General features: G+C 43.2%; 2 protein-coding genes across 6 annotated transcripts in view; both read left to right on the forward strand.

Moving 5' to 3' along the window:
• Zc3h7a (zinc finger CCCH-type containing 7A) overlaps positions 1-10,901 on the forward strand; it is a 41,487-nt gene extending 30,586 nt beyond the window's left edge. For 3 of the 4 annotated variants that reach the window (XM_027424778.2, XM_027424779.2, XM_027424780.2), the window contains exons 17-23: positions 201-277; positions 1,395-1,528; positions 1,897-2,002; positions 5,195-5,303; positions 7,058-7,191; positions 8,871-9,034; positions 9,997-10,901. In XM_027424778.2, the coding sequence (XP_027280579.1) occupies positions 201-277; positions 1,395-1,528; positions 1,897-2,002; positions 5,195-5,303; positions 7,058-7,191; positions 8,871-9,034; positions 9,997-10,186 (914 nt within the window). In that variant the 3' untranslated portion in view covers positions 10,187-10,901. Of the gene's footprint in view, positions 1-200; positions 278-1,394; positions 1,529-1,896; positions 2,003-5,194; positions 5,304-7,057; positions 7,192-8,870; positions 9,035-9,996 lie in introns of those variants that run through there. The other variant, XM_035447493.1, reaches the window with a different exon arrangement.
• Positions 10,902-15,581: 4,680 nt separating this feature from the next.
• The window catches only part of Txndc11 (thioredoxin domain containing 11), a 63,543-nt gene continuing 58,676 nt past the window's right edge, over positions 15,582-20,448 (forward strand). Inside the window, exon 1 of one of the 2 annotated variants that reach the window (XM_027424782.2) lies at positions 15,582-15,962. In XM_027424782.2, the coding sequence (XP_027280583.1) occupies positions 15,715-15,962 (248 nt within the window). In that variant the 5' untranslated portion in view covers positions 15,582-15,714. The remainder of the gene's footprint in view (positions 15,963-20,448) is intronic. The other variant, XM_027424781.2, reaches the window with a different exon arrangement.

The raw sequence follows: 20,448 nt of genomic DNA on the forward strand, positions 1-20,448 counted from the left end.
GAAGGGGGCGGGGAGGGAGATTCCTCAGAAAGCAAAAGGAACTGTGCTTGTAAATATTCTGTTTCAAAAAATGTGATGCTGTGTACATTGATGGATCAGGTTGCCTGAGAACTGGGGAATTAGGGTTCTTTTAGTCTGACTGACACCAGATGGGTGGCTTACTATGTCATGTTCTTAAGAGAAACTTGTACACTCTCTAGGTATCTCCCATGATGTTATTGCTCAAGAATCCCAACAATACTGGAGAAGTTTGGAAGCAAGCATGCCTGGAGCTCAGGTATTATCTCTCCCTCATGTCCTTGTGAGTTGGATGTCTTTCTGGAGTCACCTGGTTGGTGCTGGGTCGATAGTAGGTTCAGGTTCATGTTTGTAATCCTTTTCTTAATGCTTGTTCAGTTGGGTGACTCTTCTGTGAAAAAATATTTGCATTTTTGATTACCATAAAAAAAAGGCATCCTGTAATATCTGCTAATGACATAGGAGACTGTTGTTTTGTTTTTGCTTTTTAAGCTTACGTGAGAAAATACGGGTCTTGGGCTTTGGCAATTCTTGGATAAGCAAGATGGGCTCTGTTTTGGAGTTTTGTGTTCTACTTGGTTTGACTTATTAATCCATCATTCTCCTCAACCCACCCAAAAGCCATTCAGTTTTGTAGTCAGTTCCAAAACTAGTGGTTTTTTTGTTTTGTTTTGTTTTTTTTGTTTTTCAAGACAGGGTTTCTCTGTATTGCTTTGGAGGCTGTCCTGGAACTAGCTCTTGTAGACCAGGCTGGTCTCGAACTCACAGAGATCCACCTGCCTCTGCCTCCCAAGTGATGGGATTAAAGGCGTGCACCACCAACGCCCAGCCAAAACTAGTGTTTTTGTTTTTGCTTATTTTCTATTTTGTTTTTCAAGGATTTCTCGGCTGGGCGTTGATGGCGCACGCCTTTAATCCCAGCACTCCGGAGGCAGAGGCAGGCGGATCTCTGTGTGTTTGAGGTCAGCCTGGTCTCTAGAGCGAGTGCCAGGATAGGCTCCAAAGCTACACAGAGACAGGATTTCTCTACTGGCTATCCTAGAACTCACTCTGTAGACCAGGCTGGCCTCGGCCTCAAACTCAGCTCCACCTGCCTCTGCCTGCCAAGTTCTGGGATTAAAGGAGTGAGCCACCACTGCCAGGCTCCAAACTAGCTTTTTGTTTTGTTTTTTTGCCAGTTGTGGCGGGTTTCTATAATCGGTTTTTATCAGATTCTTTTGTGGATGTGAGACAGTTTAGATTAGTTATCACCGTATATTTATTTGTCAAGTCATAGAGCTAGACAACTAAGCTATGATGGTACAAAATGCATGGCAATTTAATATGCTGTTTTTAGAAAAGTAGTTTCTATTGTAATTGGTCTTTCATTGTTTAAGGTACTTGGCAATCAGATAATGCCTGGATTACTTAATATGGAGATAAAGTTTGTATGTGCTCAGTGTCTGAGAAATGGCCAAGTCATTGAACCAGACAAGAACAGGAAGTACTGCAGTGCCAAAGCACAGCACTCGTAAGTATGTGTGGCTGCCTGTTAGTCCCTGCACTCCACAGGATACAGCCATGTGTGTCAGAAAGGAGACCAGGACTTGGAAAAGTCAATAATTAGATGTGATAACAAAGCGAAAGGGAAGAGGCTTTTAGGATATAGTAGCTGATATTTCGTAAGTGGTGTTTTCTTTGTTTTACCACTTTCATTGTTTAGAATTCATAGTGAATGTTGATAAATGTCAAGAGAAAGTGAAACTGTAGACCCATAAGGCATCTCTTAGAAGGGGTAAAAAGAAATCTCTGGTCCTTTGGGCATGCTGTGCCTATCCTTGTATGTTTTGTTTTTTTTTTGCCGGTGTGTTGTTTTTTTCTGACCTCCATCTTTTTTAGGTGGACCAAAGAACGTCGTGCAATGAGAGCGATGTCTTTTGAACGTAAGAAGTGGATGAACATCCGTCCTCTCCCCACAAAGAAACAAATGCCTTTACAGTTTGATGTACATACGTAATTTTTAAGCCACTTTTTAAAATTAGGCATTTCCAATTATTAGAAAGTAGTACTCATTCAAATTGAAGCTCTAAGCCCTTTAAGTGCTGCTCAGTTGTAATGAAATTGAAGCTGTTTGGTTTTTTTTGTTTGCCCTTTGGTGTATGTGTGTGACTCTTAACAGTTTTCATATTGATTGGTACTTCATAAGTTACTTGGACAGAGTAAAATGATAACCAGAGTTGAGGAAAAATTATGGTCATAACTTAATTAATTTTTCTAAGAATTTATCTTTGGGAGGGAATGAAGATTTCCTTTTATATTATCTCAGTTTGAGGTGAAGCCCAGGGCTTTCTGTATAGTCTTTTTTTTTTTTTTTTTTTTTCCAAGACAGGGTTTCTCTGTGGCTTTGGAGCTTATCCTGGCACTCACTCTGTAGACCAGGCTAATCTCGAACTCACAGAGATCCTCCTGCCTCTGCCTCCCTAGTGCTGGCATTAAAGGTGTGAGCCACCAACACCCGGCAGCCTTTCATTTTTCTGTCTTTTTTGGGGGTATTCGAGACAGGGTTTCTCTGTGTAACTGCCCTGGCTGTCCTGGAACTATGTAGACCAGGCTGGACTCGAATTCATAGAGATCCACTTGCTTCTGTCTCCTGAGTTCTGGGATTAAAGGTGTGTGTCATCATCACCCAGCTCATTTTTCTTATTGTACCTTGGTTGTTTTCACTGCAACAAGGGATGCAAGCTGAAAGACACTCAAAGATATAAGACTTCCTAACGTGGCCTAGAAGAAACTGTCAGTGCTAGAGATGCACACACATCTTCTCCACCCCTCTGGGGCCAAGAACACCAGGCCAGCGTGGCATAGGCCCCTCTTGTTTTTCACTCATGCAGAGGCCCCTCTTGTTTTGGGAGGGTCTTGAGTGGCCATGGCAGTAACAGTAACCAGGCAAGTCAGTTGTTGTCTGTGGACTTGGCTTTTCACAGGACAGTGTGTATGGAGAGTCCACAGGTATCACACTGCGAGCTAACAGACAGGGACAGGTGGAGTATTGACGAGCAGTATACTTTCTGTCCCCAGGATAGAAGCATGACAGATTGTCTCATCAGAGAAGCAAGGCACATGGCCTGCATGTAGTAAGCTGCCCTCTAAATGCCCAAGAAAAGTGGAGGAATTTTGCATCACCTGTGTACCTTGTAGCTTTGTAAACTTAGTTACAAGGCCAGTCTTTGCAAGGCAGTGATCTGGCTGTTTTTTGTCTAAAGTGGGATGAGATGGGTTTTATATGAAAAGGAAAGAGATTTATTGGAACCTTGATATTTTGGGACTTAAAGGATAAGGATGTGTGTGTACCTGAGACTTGGCTAAAACATGCAGCTGGACTAGGTTGTAGTTCTGTGGTAGAGTTCTTGTCTAGCATGTGTGTGGTCCTGAGTTCAATCCCCAGCGCTGCCAAAACAGATTGATGGCTCTTACTGTAATTCCTGAGGCAGCTGCCTAGGACTGTTGATTTTCCTTTGATCTTGAATGTGGCGAGCTCTGTTGCATAACATTTCAGTAGCTTATTGCCTCTTTTCCCCCATCACTTTAGATGTTGCTTAGGGACCCTTTTCCTAGAACAGGTGTGTGTGTGTATGTGTGTGTGTGTGTGTGTGTGTGTGTGTGTGTGTGTGTGTGTGTGTGTGTGTGTGTTGTAGAGACTGTGGCGAAGTAGAAAATAATCTTTTAGAAGGCTCTGTTCCTTTATTTGGCTTTATATGCCCACCTGATAAATTGGGATCATTATAAAGAGATAGTAACATCTCATGGGAGTCTTTGAAACCCAGCACAGTGCCTGGTCTTATCCTTCACGTTCCCTGTTCTTTATCTTTGAAAGACTGTGAGTAAGCCAGGAATGGCAGCTCACACCTGGAACTCCAGCACTCAGAATGCAGAGGCAGGGAAGTCACCATAAGTTTAAGGCCAGCCTGGTGTACATAGCAAGCAAGTTCATGCCAGCCGGGGCTACATAAACAGACCCTGTCTCAAAGCCTCAAACAAGGAAAAATAAATAAATAAAAAGAATGTGCCCTAGCTAGTTATTACACTGACTTATTGGATAGGCTGTTGACCTAATGTAGGTTTTCATGTGGGATTACTGATTTTCATCTCAGGAGAAAATGTAGTATTTGGGATTGTGCAGAAGCAGGTTCTGAGCATTCCCTGTTCTGTAAGATGAATAGCAGGGAGGGCCAGTTCCTGGTGAAGAACTAATGTAGCCAAGTTAGCAATTACAGATTTATGCTGCATCATAACCAGCCAGCTGGTGAGACTAGGAATGAGCTTTCTTGGTGATGGAGGTTTTCCTTGTTCTTGGAGACTAGTGATTCTTTTTTTTTTTTTTTTTTTTTAAGATTTTATTTATTTATTGTGTATACAGTCTTCTGCCTGCATGCCAGCAGAGAGCATCAGATCTCATCCAAGGTGGTTGTGAGCCACCATGTGGGAATTGAACTCAGGACCTTTGGAAGAGCAGCCAGTGCTCTTAACCTCTGAGCCATCTCTCCAGCCCCGAGACTAGTGATTCTTAGGGAAAACTTTTCTGATGATTGCTGTCACTTCATTTTTTCACTGGTCTCTACCTATTTCCATTGCTAATCAAAATTCTACATAACTAGAGGAGTGCTGTTTGAAAGAAAGCCTCTTAACTCCCTGGCCTGATAGTGTAGCTGTCTTCAAATACACAGTGTCTAGTGAGTGTGGATAAGGTTAGCTATCAATGAAGTCATTAGCACTTTCCTGATAGGCTACAGTCTCCTTCTGTTTCCAGTACTGACTTGGAGGCATCTGAGTATTACAGGAAGATAGCAATAGCCACCTAACAGGGAGGACATAGATATTCTCTGCAGAGATGAGATCCCAGTATGTGACTTTGTAGGAAATCTACAAATCTTTGTGCTTCACTTTCTTTGGTAAACTCTGAAATAGAAATGTTTGCTATCACTGTCTCAAGTATTTTGGGCTTTTGGTCCATGTGAGTGGAATTAACCTTAAAGTTTGTACTCCTAAGAATTAGTACTGATAGTAAGATCTTGTTAAATGTAAAAATTAGTTCTACTAAGCAATGCTGTCTTAAAGTGTATGTGCGTGCATGTGTATGTATGTATATATGTGTGTGTATGTTTATGCATATATACATATGTATTTGTTTTTCACACAGCTATGCAACCATATTGCTTCTGGAAAAAAATGTCAGTATGTTGGCAACTGTTCCTTTGCTCATAGTCCCGAGGAACGAGAAGTGTGGACTTACATGAAGGATAATAAAAGTAAGTTCACTGTTCTCTGTGTCCTTTGACTTCTGTGAAGTTTAGTTCCCCATGAGCACAGCAAGCAGCTTTGCGTGGTTTTGTCTGCAACTCTAGCTGTGCTGCTAGAAACGTGACCTCATCCTCCTTGGTGTGGAAGCTGACTTCTGATGTGGGTTTGGTTAGGCCACATCTGGGTGTGAATCTGTAGTTCCTCATCCTCTTTACGAGTGGTCCAGGCTCTCCCAGTTCCTGTGATTTTTTTTTTTTTTTTTTTTTTTTTTTTTTTTTTTTAAACAAGATCGCTTCAGTGGTGGCCCATCAGCTAGACGGGAGTTTGAGAGGAGCTTCAGACCGTTCAGTTTTGAACCTAGACAGTTTTTCTACAAAAATGCATGCCTCCAGTCTCTATTACAAGAATCACTTGGAATTAAGGCTGGCCTGCCATGTGATTTGTGTGGATGGGATGCCTTCTTATTGTTCTACTTGAAGTAAGCCTTGCTGAGGCTTTTCCTTCTTTGTCAGGGCTCTTCCATGACTCCTGCTACCATACTCCGAAGGAAGAAGAGCCTCCAGTTTTATGTCTCATCTCTGCTTGATGATTGAATGTTGGAAAACTTCAGGGCCAAATTTAGACTAGATCTCACTACCAGAATTTTTAACTCAAATTCTCATCTTGCTACATAGCCTTCCTTTCCTGGGAACATCTGGCCTTATCTGGAAACATTGTCATGACTAGGGAAGATGTGCTACTGACTTCTAACAAGCAGAATCCAAGGATGCAGCTGAATATTCTGTAGTGGACTAGAAGTGCATTTATTATCCAGCCAGAAAGGAGCAGAGCTAGAGCTGACTTGAGAAAACCCCAGCCTTAGGCTTAACAGTAATGTAGAATGTATCTGTTCTTACCCAGGAACCAGCCTCAATCACTATCCAGAACCTGGTCATGGTGATATTATTGTACATTGCACCCTAGTATGTTGATGCTCTAGGACTGTGGCTTCATTGGTGGGCTCCCAGCAGGATCAAGCCTTGCTCTAGTGGGGTTTCCCATCTTTCTCAATGACCAGGATGTGTTTCAGCTGCAACCCTTCTCTTCCTGTAAGGCATCGCCTGTGGTTACAGCACTGGCAGAGTTTGTGTAGCATAGGGTGACATGAAGTAATGCTGAGTCCTTTTGTGGACAGCCTTGTGATATTCCTGAGTTGTAAACTCAAGACACTCCCAAAGTGTCTTGCAAATGTGGGGAGGAGTTAATAATGAAGCTAATTTTGCAGTATTCTGCAGGAGAGAGTTAATCTGCTTCTTAGACTGGACTTTTTTTTTTTTAAGGTTTATTTGTTATGTATATAGTGTTCTGTCTGCATACATCCCTGAAGGCCAGAAGAGGGCTCCAGATTTCATTACAGATGGTTGTGAACCACCCTGTGGTTGCTGGGAATTGAACTCAGGACCTCTGGAAGAGCAGTCAGTGCTCTTAACCTCTGAGTCATCTCTCCAGTTTTTAAATTTACTCTTTTTTTTTTTTTTTTTTTTTTTTTTTTTTTTTTTTTGAGACAGAGTTTCTCTGTGTGTAGCCCTGGCATACTAGAACTTGCCTGGCCGCACACTCAGAGATCCGGCTGCTTATGCTTCCCAAGTGCTGGGATTAAAGGCGGGCACCACCATGATGTGTCTGTTTTGAAAATGTACTGAGTGATAGAAAATACACATGCTTGTGTGTGTATTTGAATGGCATTTTGTGGTTGTTGCTGAATACATTCCTTTTTCCTCAGTACATGATATAGAGCAATTTTATGAACTCTGGCTGAAGAATCAGAAAAGTGAAAAAAGTGATGATGTAGCCAGTCATGCTAACAAAGAAAATGGGAAGCAGATCCACATGCCAACAGATTATGCTGAAATTACTGTAAGTACCATTGTTAACTCACTTGTGTTTTGGGGCTGCTCCTACACCCTTCTCCTCTCCCCGCTTCCAAAGCCTGGTCATATCACCTGCAGCCTGTCTTCCTCTGGTGTCTTTTTTCTTCTGTGCTTTTTTGCCATTATGTCTCCTGTGCTGAAACAACTTTGCTTGAATTCTTAATTTCAAAAACATAAAGAAGCTTGGTTGGGATGTAGCCCCAGTGGTAGAGTCCTTGCCTAGCATGCATAATCCCCGGGGTTCAATCCCCAGCACCACAGAAACGGGGTGTGGTGTTACATGCCTGTAATCCTAGCACTCTTGGAAAGTCGAAGCAGAAGTAGCAGAAGTCCAAGGCCATCTTTGGCTACCTGGCAAATTGGAGGCCATCTGGTTACATGAAAACCTGTCTTAAAAACTAAAATTGCTACACATGGTTGCTTACACCTTTAATCTCAGCACTTGGGAGGCAGAGGCGGGTGATCTTTTGAGTTCAAGACCAGTCTGGTCTATATAGGAAGTTCTAGGTCATCCAGTGCTCCACAGTGAGACCTGTGCAAAAAGTAATGAAAACAAGAATACTTGAGTCTACCATTCCAAGTTAACTGATGTTAATGCTCTGTGTCTGTAAAATAAATGAAGGTACTACCGATAAAGCTGGAAGTGTGTCTGTTCTTCCCAGAGGAACCAGATCCAGTGGACGTATTTCTCTATAAGTTTACATATCAGTGATGTGACTTTTTTTTTTTTTTTTTTTAATTAAAGACAGGGGTTCACTCTGTAGTCCAGGTGGACTTGAATTTGAGCAGTCTTGACTCAGTCTCCAGAGTATTGGGATTATAGGAGTGAGCAAACACACCTAGCTATTATTACCCAGTTATTCTTCCTTTGTAGTTGGCCTGGCATGTTTATACCTGGCAAGAGTGTGTGCATTCTGCTATCACATGTTTCTTGCTTTCTTTGTTGCATCTCACTCATGTCCATCACCACAGCAGGGCTGGGTCTGTCCTGGTGTTTTGCGTGTCTGCTTAAGACACATTGAGTTTGAATCTCTCATAGTATTTTTTTTTTTTTTTTTTTTTTTTTTTTTTTTTTTTGGTTTTTCGAAACAAGGTTTCTCTGTGGCTTTAGAGGCTGTCCTGGAACTAGCTCTTGTAGACCAGGCTGGTCTCGAACTCACAGAGATCCGCCTGCCTCTGCCTCCCGAGTCCTGGCATTAAAGGCGCGCCACCACTGCCCGGCCTCTCATAGTACTTAAACCTCTCTGTGTTGTGTACCTCTGACCTTGCAGGACCAACATATTTACTTTCTGGGTGCCTGGTGCAAATCTGGCATAGTTGGGGCTCATGTATAGAATTGCTGCTGGCCATTCTAGAGCTGGCCCACTCTGACCTTATGCAGCTCCTGCTTTTCCTCTGGGTGTAACTTATTCTCAGAACACTTAACTGCCTCTCACATGGCTTTGTTTGTTCAGCAGCTTCTCTGGCCTACTTGACAGAACTAACTCCTCAGCTGTTCTGTGTGTTTATTTATGTTCCCATACTGTTGTTGATCCTGTGCTGAGACTGCCTCTGATTTTGGGTTATATGTCCCTTGCTTGGCTTCCCCAGAGTAGACCTGGGTTGAACTCAGGCAGCATTTGGAGGTGCAGGCTCTCAGGCAGCACATCTTCCTGCACACTTTAGGTGGACTTTCACTGCTGGATGTGTGGGAAGAACTGTAACAGTGAGAAGCAATGGCAAGGCCATATCTCCTCCGAGAAGCACAAAGAGAAGGTTTTCCACACTGAGGATGACCAGTATTGCTGGCAGCACCGCTTCCCCACTGGGAACTTCAGTATTTGTGAGAGGTATGTAGGCCCGTGCAGCTTCTCCCTGTGAAAACAGCTGCCTCATGGGCCTTCTGTGGACACTGTTTCTGCAGAGTAAGATATGGGTAGTTCTCTGCCCTGGGAGGCCCTGGAAGGATATGCAGGTGTATCTAGAGAGTAATGTGGGTGGTATTGTTACAGTGCTCTGCCCTGGGAGGATATGCAGGTATACCTATCCAGACCACCCTTACCATCTTTGAATTCTCAGATCTTTTTGTCACAATCTTTGCTCACAATAAATGGTCATCAAATTAGTGGTGGCTTTGGAGGGATGGCTCAGCAGGTTTTTTATTTAAAGATTTTATTTATTTTATGTGTACAACATTCTGTTGTCATGTACATCTGCACACCAGAAGAGGGCACCAGATCTCATAACGGATGGTTGTGAGCCACCATGTGGTTGCTGGGAATTGAACTCAAGACCTCTAGAAGAGCAGCCAGTGCTCTTAACCTCTCATCCATTTCTCCAGCCCCCAGCTCAGCAGTTTTGAGCACCTGCTGCTCTTGGAGAGGACCCAGGTCTGCTTCTCAGTACCCACATCAACTGGCTTACAGTCACCTGGAACTTGAGTTCCAAGGGATCTGTCATGCTCTTCTGGTCTCTGGGGGCGCTTACATGCATATGGTACACATACATACTCAGGCATGTCCACATACACCAAAGTAAAAAAACAAGTATTGAAAGAAAGGAAGGAAGGAAGGAAAAGAAAGAAAGAGAGAAAGAAAGAAAGGAGCATAACTATGGATCACTTTTTTTGACTTAGAAGGAACATGTACTTAGGTTATTTTACCCCCAACAGCAAAAAAGGGAAAATGGTAATTTTTGTGACTGCAGAAGGTTTGTGTAGGTAGGTCATATAGCTAGGGAAGAATGTGTTTTCAAGAATCATGACACTTTATCTAATTGCCTCATGCATGCTAACCACACTGTCTCTTAACAGGTATATGAATGGGTCCTGTACAGAAGGGAGCAGCTGTAAATTTGCACACGGAAGTGCTGAACTTCATGAATGGAAAGAAAGAAGAAAGGCCCTAGAGATGAAACTCAACAAAGCACGAAAAGATCACTTAATTGCCCCAAATGATAATGACTTTGGAAAATATAGTTTTTTGTTTAAAGATTTAAACTAACATGCTGGCTTTTATGTAACCCAATCAGAGCACTGGCCAGAAAAATTGGAAGTGTTGAAAAGCACGTAGCAGAGGAGCCCGCAGACTTTCTGCTTGATTGGCATCTATCGTTCCTCCTGAGCAGCAACCCACAGTAGATAGGAGAATGGCTGTTTGACAGGCCAGGCCAAGCTCTCACGGAGCCACTGGCATCAGATGGCAAAGTAACTTGGTGCCGGTTGCTGTCTGTTGGACAGACTTTTGGATGAGGTGTGTTGGGAAGAGTATAAGGTTTACATCTAGGATGGCTCTCTGAGTTGGTCCATCAGATAAGAACCAAGACCATGAGAGAATAAATGTACACTGGGATCAGAATATATAATGGATGAAATTCTTTATGTGTTTTAGTGGAACGAATTTATTTAATAAAGTTTGCTACTTATCTTGTATGTAGGTTGCTAAAAAGGATTTTAACTCAGATTTTTAAGCCAAATAACCATTTAACACTAGTATCTGTTAAATGGGGTATTTTCTGTATTTGTATGTTTCACTATGATAAGGGAACTGATGATCATGTACATCAAAAATATTTTGAAAATAATCAATTGACACAAATTTTATTTCTTGGTCTTTTGCTGTTTAAATGATGATTTTTGAAAGATTAAACTTGTATTGTTGGTATTGTGTAGTGTATGGACCGATATTGCCTGTAATAAAATATTTTATATAGAGATGACTTTCAGAGTTTTGGTGTGGTCTTTTCTCCATAAAGAATTATTGGAACAGGGTTTTACAGAAGTTTTGTTCTTTTGATGTGTCGTGTGCTGTGTGGCTTGAGCCCAGCACTTTATTTTTTTGTTGTTTTTCTTTTCTTTCTTTCTTTTTTTTTTTTTGTTTTGTTTTGTTTTGTTTTTTGTTTTGTTTTTTCGAGACAGGGTTTCTCTGTGGCTTTGGAGGCTGTCCTGAACTTGCTTTTGTAGACCAGGCTGGTCTTGAACTCACAGAGATCCACCTGCCTCTGCCTCCCGAGTGCTGGGATTAAAGGTGTGCGCCACCACCGCCTGGCTTGTTTTGTTTTTCGAGATAGAGTTTTTCTGTGTAACTCTGGCTGTCCTGGAGCACTATAGACTAGGCTGGCCTCAAACTCAGGTCCATCTGCCTCTGCTTCCTATGTGCTGGGATTAAAGGCCTGTGCCACTGTCTGGCTTGTTTGCTTATGTCTTATCTACACTTTCCAGGGAGAGTAAGATACACTGAGAAGTTGTCCCTGCTGCTGTTTCATCTTAAAGATGAAAGAATTCTAGCCTGAGGACAGAGCTGTGCAGAAGACCACTTGCCTACACATATAGTGTAATCCCAGCATTACATACTCATAAAGAGAAAAAATTCATTTGAGGTCTCATGCATACCAATGACATTTTTGTCCATCAAATTCTCCTTCATTTTGTGTGCCCCACCTGCTCAGCAGTTTGCATCTTTCCAGAAAAGTATTTCTGCCTAAATCAGCACATTTCATGCTCTGGTTTGCAGCCCCAGCCTGGATCTCCATTATCACGACACTAAGATTGATCATGCTGTGGGTAGATCACACATCCTACTGGACAGAGAAAGTATTGTGTGGGTGGGGGTGGGTAGGCGTGGGTGGGTGGGTGGGTGTGGGTGAGTGATGGCCACCTCCAGTCACCTAATAACAGTTTAGAAAACTAATAATTGGCATGTCTGTTAGGACTTGGTTATCTCTAAGGTTTTTTTTTTTTTTTTTTTTTTTTGTAGTTTTATGTGTAGAGGTGTTCTGTCTGCCTGTACCACATGCATACCCATTGCCCATGGAGGTCAGATCCCCTGGGATGCTACAGACTTTTGTAAGTCTCATGTGGGTGGTGGAAATAGAACCTGTGTTCTGGGGAACAGCCACTGCTCTTAACCACTAAGCCATCTCTCCAGCCCCCCAATGAGGTGGTTTTTAAATTAACATTTGAATTTTTTTTTTTTTCTGAAAGTCATATTCTGTAATGCTGGCTGGACCCATTATGTAGACCAGGCTTGTGTCGCTAGAGATCCTCCTGCCTCTTGAGGGTGCTGGGATTAAAGGTATACACTATCATGCTTGGCAGGATTTGCCTTTTTTTTAATTAAAAACTTCCAGTATTGGGGGATGGAACCAAGGGCCTCAAACATGCTAGATGAGTTCCACTTTCCTACCATATTTACAGAAGGTTTTTAATTATATATATGCATCTGTGGGCGTGTACATGTACATTTAGTACCCTTAGTGGGCCCTGGATGACCTGGAGCTGGAGTTAAAGGTAGTTGTGAACTCCCTGTACTGGGAACCAAACTTGGGTTTTCTGTAAGAGCAGTACACTACTGAGCCATGTCTCCAGCCTCAACCAGGACTTTTTTGGGGGGAGGGAGTTTTGAGACAGGGTTTCTCTGTTCTTGTAGACCAGGCTGGTCTCAAACTCAGAGATCCACCTGCCTCGGCCTCCTGAGTGCTGGGATTAAAGGCCTGCACCACCACTGCTTGGCCCCAACAAGGACCTTTTTTATTTGGAAATAAAGCCTTCCTAAATTTCCCATGCTGGCCTTGAACTCTGTAGTCCTGGAACACGTGGTCCTGTCTTTTCTCTGGAGTAGTTGGGATCACAGTTGTGTGTCACTAGGCATGGCTTAGAAAATTACTTATACACTATTCATAATATAAGCCTCACTTATTGGGGAAAAATTAAGATAATTCACTCTGTAGTCTAGGGTATCCTCAGCAATTTTAGTGGTGGGATGATAGGTTTGAGCTAGACACCATGTCCCAGTTTTGTATTTTACTTACCTAAGACTCACACCGTTTGCCCAGCACTTCCCAAAACTACTGACCCCCTTTGCCTCCCAAGCTGTAATCACAACCTGCTTTTCATCTCTGTGAATTTGCCCATCAAACATGTTTCATGGAAGTGAAATCCTACTGATGGCTGGGTTCTTTTGTTGAATGTAATTATTTTCTCATTTGTCTGTACTTAGGATTTCTACTGCTGTGATAAACAACATGAACAAAAGCTACTTGGGGAGGAAAGCGTTTATTTTGCTTACACTTTCTCATCACAATCCATTATTAAAGGAAGTCAAGTTAGGAACCTGGAAACAGGAACTGAAGTAGAAGCCAAACAGGAGTGCAGCTTCTGGGCTCTTGGCTTGCTTGGTTTGTTTCCTTATAGAGCCCAAGACCACCTGCTTAGGGGTGGCACCACCCCTTTGTGGGTTCTCCCACATCAATCTCTAATCAAGAGAATGCCCCATAGGCTTTCCAAAAGCTGGATCTTCAGGAGACATTTTCTCAATTGAGGATTCCTTCTCTAGATGACTAGTTGTGTCAAGTTGACAAAAAACTTGTCAGAACACCACTCCGACCCCTTTTGTGGCCAAATAGTATCTTATTGTGCAGACAGAGTACATTTTGCTTATTCATCTACACACTGATGGGCATGTGGTTGTTTCCACTTGCTTGGGTGTTGTGCCTATGCACATTACTTTTGGACCTCTAGTTTTGTTTGTTGCAGTGAACCTCTCCATCTGTCCTGGAGTAGTCTGAGGTGGTTGCAGGTTGAGTCCCTCCTACCCTTAGGGACTACCCTTCTGCCCAGTTGCTCCTACCCTGTGACTTCGGTGCCCCGGGGGCATAGCTGCATTCTCCTCAATCCTATTTTTTTCAAGGTTGCTTGTCCTAAGGGGACCTATTGCATAACACCTTCACTGTTGAGACTTAGGTCCAGGGATTTCGATCAATTGAGAAAGGAAAGGGCAATAATCCCCAAGCAATTGGTACAGCTTACAAACATCCTTTTAGCTAGAGACTGGAATCTAGGCTTCTTGTGTTTGTTGTAAGAGATGAATGCCAATCCATGGAAAGCCCATTTTAGGGTCATGATACAAAGTCTCCATGAGTTGGACATAGAGGTTTAGACAGGAGGTTGGCTGTTTTGCCTATGCTACAAAATGAAATTGAAGAACCTAGCAATCCACTGTGCTTCCCTGGTAGCAGTAATGATATACAGGGCAAACAAAATTTTGAGAGAAGTTAGGTGTAATGACTCATATCTGAAAGCTCAGCACTTGAAGGCTGCAGCAGGAGGATTGCCTAGAGTTTGAGACCTGGGTTATGGCATGAGACCTTGTCTCAATCAAGAGAGAAAAATATGGCCATATGATGTATGCAAAAAACAACTAAGGGCTACAGAGAGCTCAGTAAAGAGCAGCATGCTGTGCAGCCATTAGGACCTGAGTTCAGATCCCAGCAACCATGTTAACAAGCCAGGCCTGGTCTTGCATACACCTGTAACCCAGTACTCTGGAGGGCAGAGACAGAATCATTGAGGTTTGCTGGCTTCTATTAGCTGGTGGGAAAAAAAAAAAATCCAGCTACAAGTTCAAGGTGAGACCCTGGTAGCTTCCTGACCTAGGTCAAGTAAGTTTTCTAAGCCTGTCTTTCCATGCTAACGGAGAGTATGGACCAGTAGGACTATGGTCAAGAGAGGCAGTACCTGGACAGTGCAGTTACCCGCTAAGGAAAGCTCTATTTTGTGATAGGCACCCATTCTAAATTCCTAAAAGAGAAACCCCAGAATTGAAAAATCCTGTGAGATAAAGTAAACTCGCTTATTAATTGCTAACAGGGAGTAAGAGGGACAGCTCTTCACTAGTTGAGAAGAGTGAAACCTGCACATCACAGAAAAACGCGATAATTGTGGTCTCCACTCTTTAAAAAACCCTTCCTCTAGACCCTTCTGCACGGCACGCCTTCGATTTGGCGTTTAAGGCTGTAGTCCTGCTAGCAGCAATTAATAAACTCATTTATTTATAATTTGGGTGAGTCTGTGGTGTTTTCCCAGTGGATTCGAACCCTGGAACATAGCTGACATGATCTCATTAATTTCTATGAGTCGCCTCATCTAATCCTGAGAGGCGAAGTGCAGGCCTCCGTTCTTCCTGCATCCTCCCCAATCCACTTTCTAAAAAGCAGAGATACAGAATTGCACCTATGGTCTTCAGGGTCTCTAGGTCAGAACACTAGGGACAATTTCGGCTCCGAAATCTCAGCGAGGGAAGAGCAGTGAACCAACAGTACACGGAACAACTGGCCAACCGAAGAACTTGCTAGGACAGACGCATCACCAACTAGCTTCCGGGTACAAGGATGCAGCGCCTGCGCAGTCACCTTATGAGGGGCGGGGCCGAGCGTGAGTGACTGCAAGCCTGCGCAGTCTGTACAAGTAGGGAGGGACCTGTGGAAGGATGACGCGGCCGCGAGTGCTGCGAGCAACCGCGCAGACTCCTTAGGCCTGGGGGCGTGACCCCCCAGGGGCGTGGCTTTCGGGGGAAGCGTGCATTCGCGCAGACTCTGGGATGGTGGGCGGGACGTCTCTGAAGTGTCGCTGACGTGGAGGGTCCGGGTTAGCGGGCGACGCTGCCTGCCAGGTCTGAGAGCGACATACGGGGCCGGTCCCCGGGCCCCGAGGCGGCGGCAGCGGCGGTATAAAGCCGGCGACGGGGAGCATGTAATGTCGGAATGCCGAGGCCGCGGCGGCGGCGGCGGGAGCAACAGCAGCGACAACCCCGAGGGCGAGGGTGGCGGCGGCCCCAAGGGCTCCGGCTCCGTCAGCCCGGCCGGAGCGGCGGCATCCTCGGAGGGCCGGCTTCGCCGCGGGTTGCGCGGCGCCTCGCTCATGGCGCGCCGGCGGCCGGAGCTGCTGTGCGGGGCCGTGGCGCTTGGCTGCGCCCTACTCTTCGCCCTCAAGTTCACCTGCAGGTGAGGCTGCCGGGACTCGGGCTTCACGGCCGGAGCTCCGCCAGCCCGGCAGCGCGGGGTCAGCTCGGGACCCCTGGGATCCGGGGTCGTGTGTCTCCTGTGGGGAAGTCAGACCTGACCTTGTCTGTGGCGATAGGCTTGACTCCCTGTGGGCCACAGTCTCCCGCTGTCCCTGGTCCGCATGGAGAGCTTTCAGGGTGTTGCGCCTTACCAGTTTTGTACCGAGGGTGTGTGGCCGTGTTTCTGAGCTGCTTCTCGCCAGTTGGGATTTCTCGGGGTGCACAGGCTATACTCTGGTTTTTCGTCAGTTCCATTTCCCTTAATGCTTGCAGTGTAGTAATTTGCAAGCCATTTAGGAGTCTTAGTCGCTTTTGGGGATCCACGGACGCATCTGATGTAAAGTCAGTGCGCACTTTGTACTCAGTACTAGTGAATGCTGAAGACAAAAATCTCTGTTCCCTCGGGTATTTTCATTGAGGTGATATACGGTAAACAAGCAACTTCAGACCTTAATTACTGCTGTGCAGAAAATAGAAGGATGAGGGTAGGAAGGGCAGAAAGGCTTCATAAGAAATTAGCAATAGAAGCTTGCCTACACAAGGAAAGGAAGGGGGTCAGTGCTGGAAGATGTGGGGTAAGAGTGCCTACTACAGAGCAGTACAGAGCAGTTAAGTGCAAAGATCTGGAATTTTTTTTTTTTTTTTTAACTTGGGAAAGGCTGGAGTTTAGTGTAGGAAGAATGGAAGCTAATGTGCCTCTTTTCAAGAAATGCATAAATACAAAGTTTGTATTTCAATTATACTTCTCGACTCAGATCATCAGTGATGATTGCCTCGGATCATTTGAGATTTCAGTTTGTCTCTTAACATATTCTCTTGACACTTCTGTCCAGAGGGAAGTTTATCTGGGCCCATATTGAGTGTAATGAACACAATATGAGGTCCCTGTGGTCAAAATGGGTCAAAGGTTGGGGGTTTAGTGGAAAGAGACTCATTTTTTAGTGTTTGCCATGTGCCAGGTGCTGTGCTACTACCGGAATTAAAGGCATGCATTACTGTGCCTGGCCTGGAGTTTGAATTTTTTATTTTGAACAACTAGATATTTTATTGTCTTCACAAGGAAAACACAGGAAGTATTTTATAAGGTGGAATATTGCAAGTTGGCACTTGGATTCAAATTAAGAAAACAGCCCTTCTCCAGCTTCAAGGATTTGATTCACTTCAGTTTGTCCAGCTGTGGAAACAGTGCTGTGTTTGAACTGAGACAATAGCATATGACTTTAATGCTCTTTAATGAGGACAGAGACTTATGGAAGAATAAATAGGTTCTTTTTTAAATGTAATTTTATTTATAGTTCAGTTCTGACATAAATGACTGGCTCCTTCAGTGTTTGTGGCTTTGCTGAATTCAGAGTAGAAGGTAGACTTGGAGTTGAACCACAGTGAATTATTGTGCATTTCTGGGCATCTAATCTTTGCCCACATCTACTTTCAGGCATTCAGTATCCATGCATTCATTCTGTTTTGCATCCTGACTTGAATGGAGAAATGTGTATGTATATAAGGACTAAAGCAGCATGCATGTATAGTTGCCTTTTAGAAGGGAATTTATGGCATAAATTCCATGTAACAATTGAATTTGTATGCTGGCAATCTGGCTTAGTGGTAAAGCACTTAACTGCAAAAGCCTGATAATGTGAGTTTGACCCTAGAACTCATAGTGGAAGGAGAGAATAGATTCAAGAAGTTGTCTTCTGACTTCTATGTGAATGCCTACACTCACACATCATGCACACAGACACAGTAAAGCTTATCTTTTTTTTTTTAAACAGACCTTTATTATTCACAACCAACTCTTGTTTATTTTTTTATATCTGCTTCATAAGCTTAGGAAAGCTGTAGGAAATCTCTGATTTACATGCAATTTTTTTTTTAAATGTAAAACAAATTTTGAGAGATACATGAAAACTCTAAAGGGACTGTGATAGAGCAGAGGGGCTATATTTCTCTTTCCCATTTTTTGTTTGGTGTGTGTTTTATCTGACTTTTAACTTTAAGAACTTGATGTCACATATATTTCACACAGATTGCATTATTTTATTGTTAGCATACAGTTTTTCCTTTGTTTGTTTTTGAGACTGGATCTCATGTAGTTCAGGATGATTTCAAATTACTTTTACACCTTATCTTAAGTGCTGGGATTTTAGGTTTAAAAAAAATCTAAATTATGTGTATGTGTATATGCGTGTGTCTGTATGGGTGTGTGCACATGAGAGCAAGTGCCCACAGAGCCCAGAGGCATTGGCTACCTTGGAACCTGAGTGGTTCTCAGCCACCTAACATGGGTGCTGGGAAGCGAACTTGGGTCCTCTGCAAGAGCAGTGCACACTCTTAACTGCAGAGCTCTTAACAGCCCCCTGGCTTTCTATTTGAGAAAGAGTCTTTAACCCAGGCTGGCCTGAAACTTACTGTCCTCCTGCGTAGCCATCTGAATGCTAGAATTATAAGTGTGCGTCATCATGCCCATTCATCACCTGATGAAGATGAATCCTGCATTTGAATGGTAGGAATATCCACCATTGTGCAGCAGCCTTTAGAATCTCTTAAGAATGTGCCATTTTTTTTTTCTCCACAGAGCCTCACTACCTCTGTGCTTAGCTATCTTTTCTGCTTGTCATTCAGGTCTTAGCTTGAGAAGTACTCGATTACCCCCATGTCAGAAGCCCCACAACAGCGCTCATTTTATGTAGCTTTGCTAATTGTGTATATACCCGTTTCTTTGCTATCTTCCTCTTTTAGGAAGAAACCCTGACAGTAGCCTCTGCCTGTGTTGGATGCACAAGATCAGTTGCTCAGGCAGATTTTGAATAGTTGTGCAAGAGATTGTACTTTTCAGGTTAGGAAAGTATCCTCCACAGGCAGAAAGCTCTGCGGAGACCACAATGGGGAAATGTTTCAGAAAGTTTGTTCCTTTGGACTTTTTATGTTTTGGTATTCCATTATGGCCTCTAATATGTGGCTCTTTTTCACTTGGCATAATTATTTTGAGATTCATTCAGGTTATGTATTAGGTTTTTGTTTGCTTTTTCAAAAATATTTATTTGTGGAGGCTGGAGAGATGGTTCAGTGGTTAAGAGTACTGCCTGTTCTTCCAGAGGTCCTGAGTTCAATTCCCAGCAACCACATGGTGGCTCAAACCACCTTGAATGAGATTTGGTACCCTCTGCTGGCATGCAGGCAGAAGACTATATACATAATAAATAAATAAAAAATCTTGAAAAAATATTTATTTGTTTTTATTTTATGTGTGTGAGTGTTTTCCTGTATACATATAAGTGTACTATGTGTGCATGGTACCTGCAGAAGCCAGAAGAAGGTATTGGATTCCCTGGGACTGGAGTTACAGATAGATGGTTGTAAGTCATGATGTGTGTGCTGGGAACTGAACCTGGGTCCTTTGCAATAGCAGCCAGTACTCTTCACCATGGAGCCATCTCTCCAGCCCTGTCTTGTATTTTATTGCAACATTTATTTATTTGTTTATGTGGACAATGTATGGTTGTCAGAGAACAACTTGCCAGAAGTTGGTTCTGTCCTACCATGTGAATCTCTGGTATTGAACCCAGGACCTCAGCCTGGGTGACAGGTGCCTTTACCTGTTAGCCATCTTAAGCTGGCCCTTGTCTTGTATTTTTCCCTTAATTTTTAGTAATATTTAATTGTAAGAATACTAACCTGATGAATCATGCCAGTCTTTATGCTTACTACTGACATTCATTTATTTAGTTTTTAAAATAAGGTATCCTCATGTAGCACATGCTGGCATTTGATTCTGTCACTGTTTCCTGAGTACTGGCCTCTGTGTCTTTATACTTTAAAAAGTATCTCTTTTAGTGGTTTATTTTGTACTGACAGTCACTTCTTTGTTGAGTGGCTTAATCTTTTATAATTAATTGTGATTATTGATATAGTTGAGTTTTCTTGCTACTGGTTTTCATTGTCCCTTCTATGTTTTATTCCTTCTTTGGTCTTTCATTATCTTTTGGATTAATGTATTGTTTTAGAGCACTATGCTCAGGGCTTTATGCTCTAGCATTGTACACATGTGCCTGATGGAAGAGTTGTAGACCCTCTGACTGTGGGGAACCTTTCTAATTAAGGCTCTTGCTTTGTTCTTCATCTTTCTTACAACAAAAATTATTATTTGTATGTAGAAGTCTGTTATTGTTGCTTTTCCCTGAATGCTTTGGATAGGTAGAAGCCAACTCCACTTAATAAATGATGTTTTCTAAACGTGGAGTCAACTGTAAATGTCTCCTATAGGAATTGACTAGTGATGGCCTGTATGGTTTCCTTAGTTTTGAGCATTAGAGTAGGTAGCAGCAATGCCTGGAGATCAGTGGCTTCTGTGGAGAGTCAGATTGCAAAGAGGTGAAGCTGGAATTTGGGGTTGTGGGCAGTGAGACCATGCATGGATCGTGCCATTC

This window comes from Cricetulus griseus, chromosome 7 (genome assembly GCF_003668045.3).
Source record: "Cricetulus griseus strain 17A/GY chromosome 7, alternate assembly CriGri-PICRH-1.0, whole genome shotgun sequence".
Lineage (NCBI taxonomy): Eukaryota > Metazoa > Chordata > Mammalia > Rodentia > Cricetidae > Cricetulus > Cricetulus griseus.